Source organism: Stenella coeruleoalba (assembly GCF_951394435.1).
Source record: "Stenella coeruleoalba genome assembly, chromosome: 7".
Classification (NCBI taxonomy): domain Eukaryota; kingdom Metazoa; phylum Chordata; class Mammalia; order Artiodactyla; family Delphinidae; genus Stenella; species Stenella coeruleoalba.
In genome coordinates this window covers 110388251-110404736 of record NC_137153.1, presented here as the reverse complement: position 1 = coordinate 110404736, position 16486 = coordinate 110388251, and the positions used below count along the sequence as shown (strand labels likewise).

Here is a 16486-nt window from a genome sequence, read left to right as displayed (position 1 = left end):
ACTTCAGCTCTGTCACTTACTCACTATGTGACTGTTGTCTCAGCTTCAGTTCCCTCACCTCTAAAATGGGAACCGTAATGATCATCAACACTCATAGACCACTACATGCAGGAACTCTATTTCAACTCAGTTTTTACAACTGCACTCTGAGATAGGTCCTATTTTCACCCCACTTTTTTTTTTTTTTTTTTTTTTTTTTTTGCGGTATGCGGGCCTCTCACTGTTGTGGCCTCTCCCGTTGCGGAGCACAGTCTTCGGACGCGCAGGCTCAGCGGCCATGGCTCACGGGCCCAGCCGCTCCACGGCATGTGGGATCTTCCCAGACCGGGGCACGAACCCGTGTCCCCTGCATCGGCAGGCGGACTCTCAACACCTGCGCCACCAGGGAAGCCCCTATTTTCACCCCACTTTTCAGATGAGGAAACTAGAGGCCAGAGGAATTATAAGACTTGCCTGAGGTCACAAAGAAGAACACAAACTCCAACCCAGCCATGTGGGGAAGATTGTACTTTTCTCCCTGGAGAGTTGCTTGGGAGAATTAAAATGCTAGAATAGCAACAGGGCTTGACATACAGGTGTGCTCAGTGAAGAATGGCTATTATTGTCATTCAAAAAGATACCACCTATTTGAGAAACAGTTAACCCAGAACTGCACATGAAGCCTTTTGCTCACTCATTAAGAATGATCACTCCAGGGACTCCAGTGCTCCCAGGAGCTCTATCACACCTTGTCTAAGGAGAGGAGATTTTGGATCTGAGCCTTAAGAATAAACAGCTCACTTAGCAGGCGGGGCCGGTGAGAGGATGCACCAGGCAGAGCGAGCAACATTGGCAAAAGCCTACGAGGTGCAAAAGTGTGTGTGGTTGAAGTAGAGCGGGGTGGGAGCTGCTGGGTGTTATTCAGATGCTTGTTGCCGGGGGACCTCCCCTGCCCCTCCTCCTCCTTCAGCCTCTTCAAAAACCGGACCTCACGCGCCACCTGGTGGCGTCCTCTGATGCTAACAGGGCAGAACCTACCAACGGGAGTAAAAGCTGCCCACAACCCTGTCCCCTGTCCCTTCCTGTCCCTTTCCCCGGAAATGGACTTGCTATAAAAGTGACAGAACAACAATCAAGAAACATTTTTAATTTAAAAATTACATTTTTCCAGTTATCAAAACAATGCATGGTCATTGTAGAAAATTGGGAAAATACAGAAAAGTTTAAAGGAAAATCGTCTCTCTCAATTCCATCACCCAGAGTAACCACTATTAATATACTGGCATATTTGAACCCAGAGATTTTCTCTGCATGTAATTTTCATGTAATCCACATATGCTGAGAATTAGTGTGTACATATATTTAGGTATAAATACCTATACATATATATGGACTCAGTTATGTTTAAACATACGTGGCTTATTTCTGTGAACAAAGGGCTTGGTGTGAGGGGTAGTGTGGGTGTTGGGAGCTGGGTGCTAGTGTCAGATCACCCCGAGTCTGAATCCTGTCTTTGCCTTTACAAACTGTGCGACTCCAGCAAGTGACCTCTCTTCTCTGAGCGGCGATTTCCTTCACCATCTGTAAAGTGTGGCGAATAACGGGATTTATCCCAGGGCCGCTGAGAAGCTTAAATGACACAACGTATGCAAAATGCTTAGTACAGTGCCTGGGACAGAGAGGTTTCTGACTGATATTAGGTTACCACGGAAAGCTTAGTCTGCCTTTCTGATCGTAGCAGAAACCTCTAGAAATGGGATGAATTTCTGGGTCCAAAGGTAGGAAGAGCCTCCAGGTCGATACAGTTTGCCAAAACCAAGAGGGAAAATTTCAACCAAGATCGCATGTCTCCAGCACCACAGCTGTTCTCATTTGTCTCTATCTTCTTCCAGGTCCTGTTTATGCAGAACAGTCTTTAAGCGTTGTGATTACGATGCTTGCACCAGTTCGCTAATGTTATATCACCAGGATACTGTTTATCCTAAGCGGCTAAAGCTGTCATTGACATTTGCTATAATTTGCATATGTATTTTCTTATTATTGAATATCTGAGTTTAATTTTTAATTCGTTCATTCATTCATTCATTCGCTTGCTCATTTATTCATTCGTTTGTTTATTCATCATTAGCAAATTCATTCATTCAAGAAATGGTTATTGAATGCCTACTGTCTACCAGGCACTGACTGGGTGTTGGGATATGGTCAACTAGAACAGGACACTCCTTACTTTTGGCACTTGGACTCTGGTGAGACAGACCGTTATAAGTAAACAAACAAGTAAAACTCTGACTATAAGCTGTGGTGAGTGTGTGAAGGAAAAGGAGAGACCTACTTCTTTATACATTTGTGTATTTTGGGAGGTGGTCCTGGTCCCTGATTCTCACCTGCTCTTTGCTCCGCAACAGCCGTAACTAAGCTCCCCTGTGAGGAGTCCCATGTGGGGTTGGATTTTCCACCAGCACACGTTAGAATTTCCTAAGAAGTCAGAGGTCAGCACAGCATTCGAAGACCTGACAGGGAGCTCCAATGGGCCTCGCCTCCTGCTCACCCTTCCTCTAAGGCTTGTGTTTCCACCGGTCTAGTCTGCTAGAAAAGCCTATGATTATCCCCCCTTTTTTACAGGACTAATAAATTTTATTTTTTTCTTCCAGTTTTACTGAGATATAATTTACATAAGCCGTGTATAAGTTTAAGGTGTGTACAACGTAATGATCCGATTTACATACACCACAAAGTGTTGATCACAGTAAGTTTACTGAACGTCCATCACCCTATATAGGTACAAAATTAAAGAAATAGAAAAAAATTTTTTTCTTGTGATGAGAACTCAGGATTTACCCTCTTAACAACTTTCATATATAACATACAGCGGTGTTAATTATATGTGTCACGTTCAACGTTACATCCGTAGTACTTATTTATCTTATAACTGGAAGTTTGTTATCTTTTGACTGCCTTCATCCAATTTCCCCTCCGCCAAACCCTTTACCTTTCCCCTCGTCCCACCTCTGGTAACCACGAATCTGTCCTCTTTTTCTATGAATTTGTTTGTTTGTTTTTGAAATATAATTGAATTACAACACTATGTTAGTTCCTGGTACACAACTTAGTGGTTTGATATTTCTATACATTTCAAGCTGATCACCATAATTTATCCCCTTCTTAAATTTACTTGTACTGTACCTTTTCCTCACCTCCCTCTCAGTACAGGGCTTCCTTCAGCCCTGGGAGCCTTTGAACCAATCAGCAAAGGTGCTCCTTTCTGGTGGACAAAGCCTCAATGCGTGAGGCTAGGCAGGCAGAGTACAAGTTGGATTTCAGCCCCTTTCAGGCCCCATGGGTCAACTGCATGACTGTACACGCTGCCGTGCCCACAGCCTCTGGAATGACCACCCCACCTACTTTCTTTCTTTTTTTTTTTTAAATAAATTTATTTATTTATTTTTGGCTGCGTCGGGTTTTTGTTGCTGCACACAGGCTTTCTCTAGTTGTGGCGAGTGGGGGCTACTCTTCGTTGCGGTGCGCAGGCTTCTCATTGCGGTGGCTTCTCTTGTTGCGGAGCACTGGCTCTAGGCGCACGGGCTTCAGTAGCTGTGGAGCACAGGCTCCACAGTTGTGGCTCGCAGGCTCTAAAGAGCAGGCTCAGTAGCTGTGGCGCATGGGCTTAGTTGCTCCGCGGCATGTGGGATCTTCCCGGACCAGGGCTCAAACCCATGTCCCCTGCATTGGCAGGCAGATTCTTAACCACTGAGCCATCAGGGAAGTTCCCCCACCTACTTTCTATCTAGCTGATTCTTACTCCATCTTGAAGACTCAGTTTATATTCTATCTCTTATATGAAGTTTTATCTAGCTTTATAATTTACAGTAAATCCTCCATTCGTGGAACTCCTAATTTTTCTTCTTACTCTTTGCCTCATTTGACACTTAACTGCATACTGCCTTGTGATTCCTCTCGTTTTCCTCTCTTGTATCATTATTTCATCTGCAGAGTGTGGCAAAGTTCACCACTGTGGGCTGTCACAGCTACTGTCCTCAGTGTGGGGTGCTCTATCCTCCCACCCCCATTCCCCGAAAGAACAAATATGGTTCCCTAAGGTGATAAGGGAAAGCCCTCTCCTTGTGTTGGCTTTAAAAATACATGGCAACCCAAAAGAATGGAGAGCGGGGACTCAAATAGGTATTTGTGTGCTCATGTTCATAGCAGCATCATTCGCAATAGCCAACAGGTGGAAACAACCCAAATGTCCATTGTCAGATGAACTGATACAATGTGGTCCATTCACACCATGGAACGCTATTCTGCCCTACAAAGGAATGAAATTCTGATAATGCTACAACATGGATGAACCATGAAGGCATTAGGCTCAGTGAATAAGCTAGACACAAAGGGACAAATATTGTATGATTCCACTTCTATGAGGTAATAATCCAATTCATATAGACAGAAAGGAGAACGGGTAGTTCACGGGCTGGGGGAGGGCGGACGGGAGTTAAGAGTTTAATGGGTACAGTTTCAGTTTGAGAAGATGGAAAAGTTCAGGAGACGAATGGTGGTGATGGTTGCACAACAATGCGAATGTATTAACGCCATTGAAGGCTATACCTAAAAATGGTTAAAATGATACATTTTATGTTATGTGTATCTTACCATAATTTTTAAAATGACAATATGAAAAGGGTTGGTTAATGTCCTCAACCGCGAATCTGCAGGCTTCTCCACGGCCTCCCTATGCCATTGGGAGCTCCCTGAGAACAGGGAAACGTGTCTCCCCTCTCAGTCTGGGGCTCTCCCAGGACCAGAAAGGGATTTCCTCAAACGGGGAGCTAATCCTTGAGAGTTTGGACTTGTCATGTCCATCATCAGACTGCGGTGCCTTCTGATGGTGGAGCTGCCTAGAACGGGTGAGGCTGTGTCTCCTCCAACAGACCGGGAGTTATCCCAGTGAGTGTGTACGGGGTGGAGGAAGTGGGCTTCGTGTTTGAAATTGTTGCCTCTCCGGCCCAGCCCCTGGGCTCACGAGCCCCGCAAGCGCCTAACGGCTTTCTGCCCTCAAGCTCCAACCTCTCCCCTCCAAGTTCCGCGGGCTCAGAACGCCAGCGGGTTGTCCGGCTGGGCGGGCAGAGGCCGCTTCCGCCCTTTTCCAAGATGGCCGCCTCCTCTGCGACAGGCACGGTCACGTGAGCACCCTCGCCTATGAGGTAGCCGGGGCTGGGTCGGCGATTGTCCCTTCCCGCGCCCCGTCCCGAGTCGGCGACTGCCCTTGTCAACCGGAGCCTGAGAAATCATGGCAACTGGCTCGGGCTGGGAGCGAGTGGCAGCTGCGGCAGCGGCGGCAGTTTGGTCGCGGGCCGGGGCGGCGGAGCGGCGGCGGCGGCGGCGGCGGCAGCAGCACTGGCGCTGGCACCGGCCCTGAGCACCATGCTGCGAGGCAGACCCGAGAGAGAGCTGGCGGCCTGGTGGGAGGCGGAGGCCGTGGCCGCGGCCAAAGCGCATGCGGCGAAGGAACAGGTCCGCGTGGACCCGGGCGCAGCCGGGGAGCCGGAGCGCAAGGCGGGGGAGGAGCAGCCCAAGGAGCCGACCCCGGCGCAGCCCCGCGCGGCCGAGGAGGGCGACGCCCGCGCCCCACCGCGGCCGCCGTCCACGCTGCCCATGTACCAGGCGAAGCCGGTGTCGGCGCAGGGCCTCTACCCGCACGGGAAGTCCAGGAGCAAGAACCGTAGCTGCAAGCGGAGCTCGGACCGGTCCGAGGAGTACTGTTCTCCGCGGCCTGTCACCGTGGACAGCTCCAAGGCCAGGACCTCCCTGGACGCCCTGAAGATAAGCATTCGCCAGCTCAAGTGGAAGGAGGTGAGGCCCGGCCCGGCCGCGTGGGCACAGGGGGGTGGACTGGACGACCTCAGAGGAGACGGACGGCCCAGGCCAGGTCTGAGGGCCGAGCTCCTGCTGTGCGCCACGCTTGTCAGCCGCAAACTGCTCATCCTTCAAAGCCTAGCCCCCAAGTCACTTCCTCAAGACGGCTGTAGATCCCTCCAGGTCAAGTTAGCCACTCCCTCCTCTAGCGCCCCTGCAGCTCCGCTCCAGCTCCATGGTCTCCAGCCATCAGCGCTGGCCTTCCCACATGGTAGATATTTGTTTATATGTCTGCTCCCTCCACCAGTTTTTGAGTCCCCGGAGGCCTGGATCCTCTCTCTGTCTTTCACTTCTTCCTTAAGTTATATTTGTTTAGCATTTACTGGGTGACCCTTGGGGCGGTTGAACCGTTTGTACTTTGGAGGCAGGCAGACTAGGGTCTCAGCACCCTGCCACTTAGCTCTGTGACCTTGAGCAAGTTGCTTCACCTCTCCAGCCTATTTTCTTCTCTGTAAAGTGAGGCTAATAAAACCTATTTCATAGTTTTCTTAGTATTAGAAGACTCGTCGCTTATTGTAGTATAGCCCAAGTGTGCAATACATGGTAACTAACCTTACCACTACTCCTTTCTCTCTTCCACCATCACTATCACCATCACATCACCATTAGCATCATTGTCATCAGTGTAGGCACTGTGTTTTATGTTTCAAGGCTTGGCTTATAGCAGGTGTCAGGAAGTGGTGGGTGAAAGGGTGAATGAAGGAGTGGGTTATTTGTCCCTGAACTCATTTTAGACCCGGTGGGGGCTGGGATGAAGCACCAGTGACATCCAGAGATATCTCTTGCAGTTGGCGGAGTGGATAAAGCCATTTGACTTTATTTGCAGCACCTAAGGTTATTTAATGTGCTTTTGGGAGTGTCAGGATTGTGGTTTGGGGTAGTCGAATCTGGAGGCTTGGACCCAGATGGTCTACTGATGGTATAGGATCTGTAGCAGGCAACATGAGGACGCAGGTCCTTAGCCCTGGGTCTTAGTTATAGTAGAAGTTCAGGAATGGTTTAATGAAGTTGGAACATGCAGAGAGGTGGCCACAGAAAGGATTGATGAGGTCAGAGGGTTGATATCGCAACAGAAGGGGTCGTGTGGTTTGGAGGGCAGTCAAGAATCAGGCAGGGCAGACTTCCAAGTAGGGAGGTGTTAGCCATTGCGAAGTCTGATTCCAGGGGTCAGGGCCCCCCAGCCTTGGGGCTTGGGGTTCAGGGGAGGACTTTGATGCCTATGAAACCTGGAGAAAGTGAGGGAGGCTCCCAGTACTAGGTGTCTGGGTTTCGGGACAGGGTCCCAGGTCCAGACCAGGGATATGAGCACCAGAACAATATAAACCTGGAGAGCCTGTCAGTACTATAGTCTTAATGAAGGGAGGATCCAGGAACTGAGACCAGGCCACAGAATTAAAGAAGGCTGATTGGCCCAAGCCTGTGCTTAGCTTAGCCCTGGGGAGGAGAGAGACGCAAAACTGGCCAGATCTCAAGTGATGGAGCCACACGGACTCAGAAATCAGCAATCACACGTGCTGGGCCAACTTCATTCACTCATTCCGTAAGTGTCCATAGTGTCCACTGTGGATACTGGGCCCTGCAAATCAAAGATGCTTAAGATGTAACCCTTGCCTTCAAGGACCTCCAGGTTCAGTAGGAGGTAAGACACAAGTAAAGAAATCATTGCAGTAGTTACAGGGCCTTTGCTACTGCTTCTTGAAATGCTCTTTTCCCAGCTGTTGGCATGGCTTACTCTGTTACTTCAGATCGCTGATCAAATGTCACTTCCTTGAAGAGGCCTTCCCCCAATATCCCTCCACTCGTCTTTATTTTTTTTTTCATAGCACTGAACTCTAGTGACATTATATTTTGTATTGTTTATTGTCTGTTTCCCTCAGTAGAATGTAAGCTCCATGAGGGCAAGGGCCTTTATTTTATTTACTGCCATATCCTCAGGTGCTCGGCACATAGAGGTGTTGATTGGATGAACACCTTATGGAATGAGCGTTTCTCTCTCTTTGTAAAGGCATACATGCTATAGGAGATAGAGGGGGGCCATGTCAGGGCCAGGTGCTGGAGGAGAGAGCCCTGAGCTGAGTTCTGAGTGCTGAGAATGAGTTGGCATTATTTAGGGGTCGTCGACTTTGGCTTCCTGGCCGAGGGAGTGGGATGGACCAAGCAGAGGTGCATTTGGGGCCTCACAGGTAGTTCAGTAGGGCTGAGTCATAGAGTGGGGGGCAGAATGGTGAGAGAGGGGGCAGGAGGGGTGAGCAGGGGTCAGATCATGTGCTACACTGTGGAATGTGGATTTTTTTGGAAGCCTACATGAGCCACTACAGAATCTTAAGCGTCTTCTGTTTATCTGCTGTGCTACTTTGGCAAGTGAGTTAAATTCTTTAGGCCTCAGTTTGCCTGTCTGTCAAATGGGGTTGGTCGGTGGTTCCCAGTCTCCTTACCGCTGTAGCCACATAATGGTAATGTGAGTCTGTGTGTGGCCCTTGCACAGGTGAACACGGTGGGGTGAGCAGTTTACAGGGCGCTACCTGTAACTGCCTCCTCCAGCCCCAGTCCTGCATGTTCTGCTCAGAAAGCATGTTGGCATGTAAGTGGAGATGCTCTTTCTAGTATATTTTAAAACATAATTCACTCACAACAAGACTTTACTATTAGACATGTAATTATTTACATAGTCACGCTTCCCTATTCGTCTGTGAGGTCCCGAGGACAGGAGTGTTGTCTGACTTGTGTCCCTGATGCCCAGCAGATGGCGGGTGATCCATAAATGAATGAATAAATGACTTGCAACAGAGCTCACATCTCATCTTGACACCATAGAATGTGGAGTTTGAAAAGTGCCAGACTGGGTAAACTTTGAAGTTCCTTCCAGCTTTAAACAATGCTCATGGTATTCTTAGTACCTACCACAAAATTGGCTGCATGACAATTAACATATATGTAAACTGGGTACTAACAAAATGTAAGCACAGCCTCCCCAGGCCTCAGTTTCCCCATCTGTTACAGGGGTGCTGTTGGAAAAGGTCACCTCTAGCGCTCAGCACTGATATTCTAGGAGCAGGAAGTCTGCTGGGGGCTGGGTTGCAAGGAACTGAGCTGCAGTGTCCCTTGTATGTCATGCTGTGCTGTCACTGCAGGATTTGGGAGTCCCTGGCTGGCTGGCTTTGGCAGGGGTTGGGCAGCAGCCCAGGCAAGAAATAAGGTTACGAGCACCAACCAGTGTGAAAGCTCTGTGTCTCCTTTTGCGAGTGAGTGGTGAGGGGCTCCACCATCGGGCTATTCAGCAGGACAGCGCTGAGCCAGCGTGGGACGTTTGCTCAGCTGCAGGGCACAATCTCACTTCTTTCTGCACTTTTCTCTTTTCTGCACACACTTAATGACAGTAACGATAACAGTGATACTGAACAGCAACTGTGATGAAGCCTTCCACAGCTCTTCCCCCGTGCCAGGCACTCTTCTAAGTGCTTTACATTATAGCCAAGGAGTTGATTCTCCCAACAACCAATAAAGTAAATGCCCTTTTGTCTCCATTTTACGCAGGAGGAAATCGAAGTACACAGAAGTTAACGTATTCAAGGTCCGACAGCTGGTAAGGGGCAGAGCTAGCATTTGAAACAGGTTTCCACTTGAAACCAGCCTCCCATTCTGTGCCCTTCCCGCTGCTCCCCGCTGGCTGATACTGGCGGACCCTGGGTCAGGGGTGGCATAGACATGACAAGTCCCTCCTTGCCCTCCAGGGATAGACATGCATACAGAAGATTGCAGTCCAGCCTGGGAGTTGAGTGGGTAGATGGCATTCCATACAGAATAGGAGCAAAGGCAGGGAGACCCGGTTTTATATGCAGGATGGGGTGATGGTGGCTTAGAGAGTGTGTGGAGAGCAGAGAGAGATGAAGAAGGAGCCAGGTTGGAGGACGTCGAAGGCCATGCTGAGAGGTTGGCACTTCTGGCTGAATATAATCTCAGATTCTTGCCATATATAGACCGAGCTTCCCTTGCCCACTCTGTCAGTCTCAAAGGCCCCACACCAACTCTCTGAAATGATTCAGTTGTCAGTTGTAACTCCAGTCAGGTCTAATGCAATGGTGCCCACCATGCTAAATTTGTTTCTCAAAGGACAGTTCACAAACGTTAGCTCTGTAAACTTGTAGGTAAGACGAAAGTTTATTCTAGAAGAGCAAAATCATGTTTACAGAGTCACCGTGAAGTTGCAACGTGAAGAGGGATGGTTCCTGGCTCATAGTAGATGTTCAATAAATATTTACGGAATTATATGGTCCTCTTCCAATCGTGTGAGCCTCTCTCCCCCTCTCCTGTATATTCTTTTTGCAGTTCTGACACCCTCATTAGAGAAAACCTTAGGGAAAAGACACCATGGAGGATAGATGCCACTGTTGTTGTGAGCTGCCCTCCTTGGAGATGTCGGTTGTGTATTTGTGCGCAGTGGTACCATGGACACCAGCTGACGTGAACGAGGGCACTGAGAGATTTGATAGAGGGACCTTTGTTGATAACAGTTGGCATAAGCCCCATCCCAAGATCTATTACAGTGTGAACTCTTTGTCTGAGAGTGTCCAAATCAAGTGCTGTTTTCTGAAATGTATCCAGCCTTTCTTCAGAACGTATATATATGCTTATGCTATCATCCTATTTATAACTTGTACTATGTTAGTTACTGTTTATGAAATACCGTATTATGTGCTAGGCATCGTTCTACGTGCTTTATACTCATTAAAACTTGTGTAAAATGTTTATTATGGATTATTTTATTTAATCCTCGCAGCAACCCTCTGAAGTGGATCCCCTTATCATTTCCAATTTACAGATGAGGAAACTGAGATTGAGAGGAGGTTAGTTCAGGGGTGAGCCCAAGTTCACACAGGTAACAAGGGGCCGAGCCATCCAGGGCCTGTGCTTGTAGCCAGTATGCAATCCTATACTGTCTTCTTTGCTAATCCTTTGCTAAAATCCACCCTGCAAGGAGTTACTCTATTTTCATTATTCCCAGATAACACTTGAAGAAACTGAATTGGGCACAGCAAGTAAGTGGGAGGGTCAGGGTTCAAACAGTCTGTCTTGTTCCCAAGCCCACTTTTCAGTATGTTTTATCATCCTCCACTTCTTAGCCCTCCAATTCCTCATCTGACTCATAACTCTGAAATGGCAGTGGTGTCACTTAGAACCAGGAGGGTGACATTGCAAACAGGACTTAAAGTAAAACACATTGAAACATATCCTGCCTGGCAGAGGGAGCATTTGGTGTCTGCACCTTGCAAATCCTATCTCATCGCTGCCCACGAGGGAGAAGAGATTCTGGTGCATTTGACTTGCCGAGTGGCCTTGCTCCTCTGCAGGATGTGAGCCTGCTGCATGAACTGCTGTGTCTCAGACTCTTTGGGGAAGAAGGCAGATTAGAAAATGAAGAATTGTGTAGTTTAACATTCCTCCCTTTCTTATTTTAATGATAGTCATCGCGAGATTTACTTTCCATTTTTTGAAAACAGCATTACCTTTAGGGACGGTTTATAGCCTACTCCATCAAATGTTCGCCTTCAATAGACACGTTATTTTAACGCCTAGTCCACTAGAATTTTTCCTTTGCAAGTTAAGCTTGTCACACCATAAAAGTCACAATTCACTGCCACTCTTATACAATATATATAATAGCTTCAAGAATCCACACTAATGCCTTAGAGTCCTTTAAAAGACAGTAAATTCCAGGAGCTCATATTCGAGTTCTATAACTACTACAAATAAAAATATGGGTTTTTAAGGTGTTAAAATTGTTAGAGCAGTTTTCTGTGTTATACAAACATGCCCTCTGCTGTAAATAGCCTCGATTTTCTTAGCGTTCTCGATTTTGGTTTTGTATCGGCAGAAGTTGAGTGCAAAAATTCAGTCATACATTTTCTTTTTCTTTTAAATCTGTTCCTTGAAAAGAACATATTGTAAAGGTAATTGGCTACTCTTTTAAGTGGCTTCTCTAGAGTGAAAGTATTGTGTTCCGGAGCTAGCGTGGACTTTGAATTCAGACAGATGAGTTAAAAATCCTTGCCACTGATTACTTGTGTGACCAAGCCAGTTGGGTACCGCATACAGAACCACTCTGAGCGTCGACTCTTCGTCTGTATCGGTGGGCTAGTGACGCCTCTTGCAGAATTCTTGTGAGATTAAATGAGGGGATGTATGTAAATTGCCTTAACCCAGTGCTTTGCACATGGTCTGTATTCAGTTAAGGTTACTTTTCCTTCTGTTGGATAACTATAGACATTGGTTATTTGATCTATATATTTTTTTAAACTAGAAAACAACTAGTATAGAATTTCATCTGCATATATAGGTTACTGGTTAAATAGACATGACCGGCTCATTTGAATCATTTAACCAATACTTTGAGGCCTGCTTTGTGCCGGGCTATATTTGGGTTCTTGGGATACAGCAGATAACAAAAGCACCCAGAGACCTCTGCAGGATAATGGAGAGTTACAGTTACATTTTTTGCATGAATGTCAACGTGATGTAGTTTAGGTTTAAAATTTTTTAAATAACACTGATTTAAAGTTCTTTTCTTTTAAAATCAATTACACTTTTAAGGTTTCACGAGTTTAACTGAATTATTTTAAATTTATTTTATTTTTAAATTTATTTTTGGCTGCATCGGGCCTTCATTGCTGTGCGCAGGCTTTCTCTAGTTGTGGCCAGCGGGGGCTACTCTTCATGGCGGTGCGCGGGCTTCTTATTGCCGTGGCTTCTCTTGTTGCGGAGCATGGGCTGTAGGCACGCGAGCTTCAGTAGTTGTGGCACGTGGGCTCAGTAGTTGTGGCTCTCGGGCTGTAGAGCGCAGGCTCAGTAGTTGTGGTGCATGGGCTTAGTTGCTCCCTAGCATGTGGGATCTTCCTGGACCAGGGATCGAACCTGTGTCCCCTGCATTGGCAGGTGGATTCTTAACCACTGTGCCACCAGGGAAGCCCCTTAATTGAATTTTTTAAAGCCTCTATTCTGGGCCTGGTGCCTGTCTCATCATACTCTGGTATATTAACTATATATGTCACCATGGGAAACTTATTTTAGCTCTTCAGGTGACATCAGTACTTAACTTTTGTGTTCATAAAACAAATAAGGAGGTTGTTGATGTGAATGTATCCGTTAGCTATATAGACGAGAAGCAGATTCCCTGGGCTGACTCCTTACTTTCATCCCTAAGCAGCCCTCCCCACTGACCCTGCAAAGTCCACGCCAGGCATGGGTTTGAATCTTGGCTCTGTGACCCTGGACAAGTTCCTTTACCTCTCTGAGCCAAAGGTGCCTCATCTCTAAGAATGAGCATAAAAACATGGTAGGCTTGTGAGGATTAATTCTGAAAACGTTTGAAGTGCCCGGTGCTTTAAAGTAAGAATACCTGTTGGTTTGGCTTTCCCTCCGATGAATTTCTATGACATCTTAATTCAATTTTATAATAGAAAATTGATTGGTGTGAACAGGCAAATAACCTTGCTGTTGCTTTAATCAGTTTGGAGCCCCTGCTTCCCACATGGCTGCTCCTCCGCAGCGCAGTCACTCCCTGAGATCCCGCCACGAAGGCTGTGGTTTTGTCAGAGAGAACGATGGTCTTGTTTCTCTCTTCCAGATGGACTAACATCTCTCCTTCCGCATCATCTCACATCGGGCCCTGCCTTAACAGCTGCCTCGGCTGCCATTTGTGTACATGTTTGTTTCTCTGGGTGTTTTGAAACCGTTTTCTAGTAATTTTTTTGTTCGTTTGTTTCTTGCGGTACGCGGGCTTCTCTCTGCTGTGGCCTCTCCCGCTGCGGAGCACAGGCTCCGGACTTGCAGGCTCAGCGGCCATGGCTCACGGGCCCAGCCGCTCCGCGGCATGTGGGATCTTCCCGGACCGGGGCACGAACCCGTGTCCCCTGCATCGGCAGGCGGACTCTCAACCACTGCGCCACCAGGGAAGCCCTTATTTAGTAGTTTTTATAAGTGCTCCCTAAGTCCTGGCAGGCATTGCTGACAGCTCCTTCTGTTCCCCCATCTGCTTCTATGTCATCTGAGAAAAACCTTCGCATCCTTATTGGAGCTGGAAGAATAGGGCGGTTTGTCTCGTGTGCTGTCATCCCTAAGTATAGTGTTACTTTTCAAAGAAGCCCTTCAGTCTCTCTGCCTAGAACTCTTACAAAGGCCAGTTTTCATATTTTGTTCGTTATGGTCACAGGGGGATTTTATTTGTGTCAGAACTGTGGTTATTGGAATTTTAAAAAGCAACAATGTAAAAATTTCTGGACATCTTAGATTATTTGCAAATACCTTTTGTTCAAATTCCAAAAACAATATGTGCTTATGAAAATTTATACAATTCCCAAATATGTAAAATAAAACCCCAAAGTCCCGCTGACCCCCATTTCCTGCCCTTCCCCTCTCCCATTCTCATTCTTCTCTTAGGGTAACCCCAAGATTGCAGTTTGGCATCTATCTTTCCAGATTTTTTTTTTTTTCTTATTCCTCTATGTATCAGGACCACTAAATTGTGCTGGAGTATCAGACAACCACAAACTATCAGTGGCTTGCTACAACAAAAGTTTCTTTCTTGCTCCCGCCTAGGGGGTAGATGAGATTTGGCATGGGGGTGGGGCGAGAAAGGGCTCCCGCCATCTTGGTTATTCAGAGACCCAGGCTTCCAGCTCAGCACCTGCTTCAGTGAGTCACGGAGAGGAAGGGAACGTGAAACATTCTGCGCTGGCTTTTAAGCCTTCTACCCCGAGGTGATTCTGCTCACAGTTCATTTGTCGAAGCAAGATACATAGCATGGTGAGCTTCAGGGGGGGCTGGGGCATGCAGTCCTACCGTGAGAGTGTAAAGAGGAGAATCAAAACATCCCACTAATGACCACCAACTACACATCATATGTAGAGATGCAAGAGATACATATATAGTATAGAAATAGAAATAGAAACAATTTTCATTTTATTTTAAATGCTGACACTGTACAATATATATGGTATTTGGCAAGTTTTTCTGTAGCAATACCTCATGGACATCTTTCTCTGTTAGTACATACGGATTCATTTCATTTTAATAACAACCAAAGAGTCCATTCGATGGATATACCACCATAAAACGTGTTGACAGATGTGTTTCCATATTTTTTGTTTGCTGTTACAAAGAATGGTGCAGTAAACATCACTGTGTACAAATGCTTCTGTAGGATAAATTCCTAGGAATTGTTGGGTCAGAGGATACGTGTACTTTGTATTTTGATAGTTACTGTCAAGTTTGCGCCAGCAGTGTTTGAAAGCGCTCATCCGTGCATATCCTTTCCAGTGCTGTGTACTATTAATCTTCTACATCTTTGCCAAACTGATAGGTAAAAATATGTGCTTTTAATTTACATTTTTGTAATTGTCATCAGGGTTTGGCTTTTTTTTTTGCGGTACGCAGGCCTCTCACTGTTGTGGCCTCTCCCGTTGCGGAGCACAGGCTCCGGACGCGCAGGCTCAGCGGCCATGGCTCACGGGCCCAGCCGCTCCGCGGCACGTGGGATCTTCCCGGACCGGGGCACGCTCCGCGGCACGTGGGATCTTCCCGGACCGGGGCACGAACCCGCGTCCCCCGCATCGGCAGGCGGACTCTCAACCACTGCGCCACCAGGGAAGCCCCTATGGGTTTGGCTTTTTGTATACGATTTTTAGTCATTTGTACTGTTTCATCTGTGAGATGCCTTTTTGTTCATTTATCTTTTGGGCTGTTTACGTTTGCATTCTGTTTGTTTGTGTTTCTCTTATTGGTTTGTAAATATTATGGGTAGTTACTTTTTGTCTCATTTGTGTTGTAAATCTTTTCCCCCCGTTGATATTTAAACATCTAATAATCATTTGCCTTGCATAATCTACATTATAATAATTTAAAACATTTTTTTTCTTGCTACTTACTAAAAGCAATCTTTATTTATTATTGACTTAGCTTAAGAGGGTAGAAGAAACATGCAATTCTGACTTCAGGTAATATTAAACTCCTGGAGAATTAAGAGGCAGTGTGGAGGGCCTTAGAGTCTTACATTTCCAGGAACTAGATATTTTATGTGGAACCGTCACATATATTTATCTAAGTTGACTTTTACGTTGTGCAGTAAGCATGGTAGACCTTGTTATTTCTGTTTTACAGATGTCAGTGTGGTGTGGAGTTAGATGTGGGTATGAATCCCCACCACTATTTGTTCTGTCACACGGGGCATCGTGATACTTGTTTTGTACGCTTGCTGTCCCATTTTAATAACATATGTAACCTGTATTCCAAAGTCAGAATGCACTAAGTATGTGGTCTGTTTCAACTTTCCCACCATTCAAAGGTGTTAAGTGACACACAGCTCAGAACTCGAGGGTGGTGTCCTGGCTCTCAGGCCAGGTCTTGTTACAGCGGATCATACTGTTTTCTCTAAGTAGAGTATGATTTCCTGACCCTTAGAAATAAGACCACTGGAAATTAGTGTTTACTGAAGGCATTCAGTGCAGGACTGGGCTTTGAGCCTGGCCGTTAGTTTTATTTAAAACCACATTTATCACTTATGTAAATAATCCTTGGGGACTTCCCTGGTGGCGCAGTGGTT

General features: G+C 46.6%; 1 protein-coding gene across 3 annotated transcripts in view; it reads left to right on the top strand.

Annotated features, from left to right (window-relative positions):
• The first annotated feature begins 5202 nt into the window (after positions 1 to 5202).
• The window catches only part of TTLL11 (tubulin tyrosine ligase like 11), a 247009-nt gene continuing 235725 nt past the window's right edge, over positions 5203 to 16486 (top strand). The window contains exon 1 of one of the 3 annotated variants that reach the window (XM_079926309.1): positions 5203 to 5829. In XM_079926309.1, coding sequence (XP_079782435.1) covers positions 5401 to 5829 — 429 coding nt within the window. In that variant the 5' untranslated portion in view covers positions 5203 to 5400. The remainder of the gene's footprint in view (positions 5830 to 16486) is intronic. The other 2 variants (XM_079926312.1, XM_079926311.1) reach the window with 2 other exon arrangements.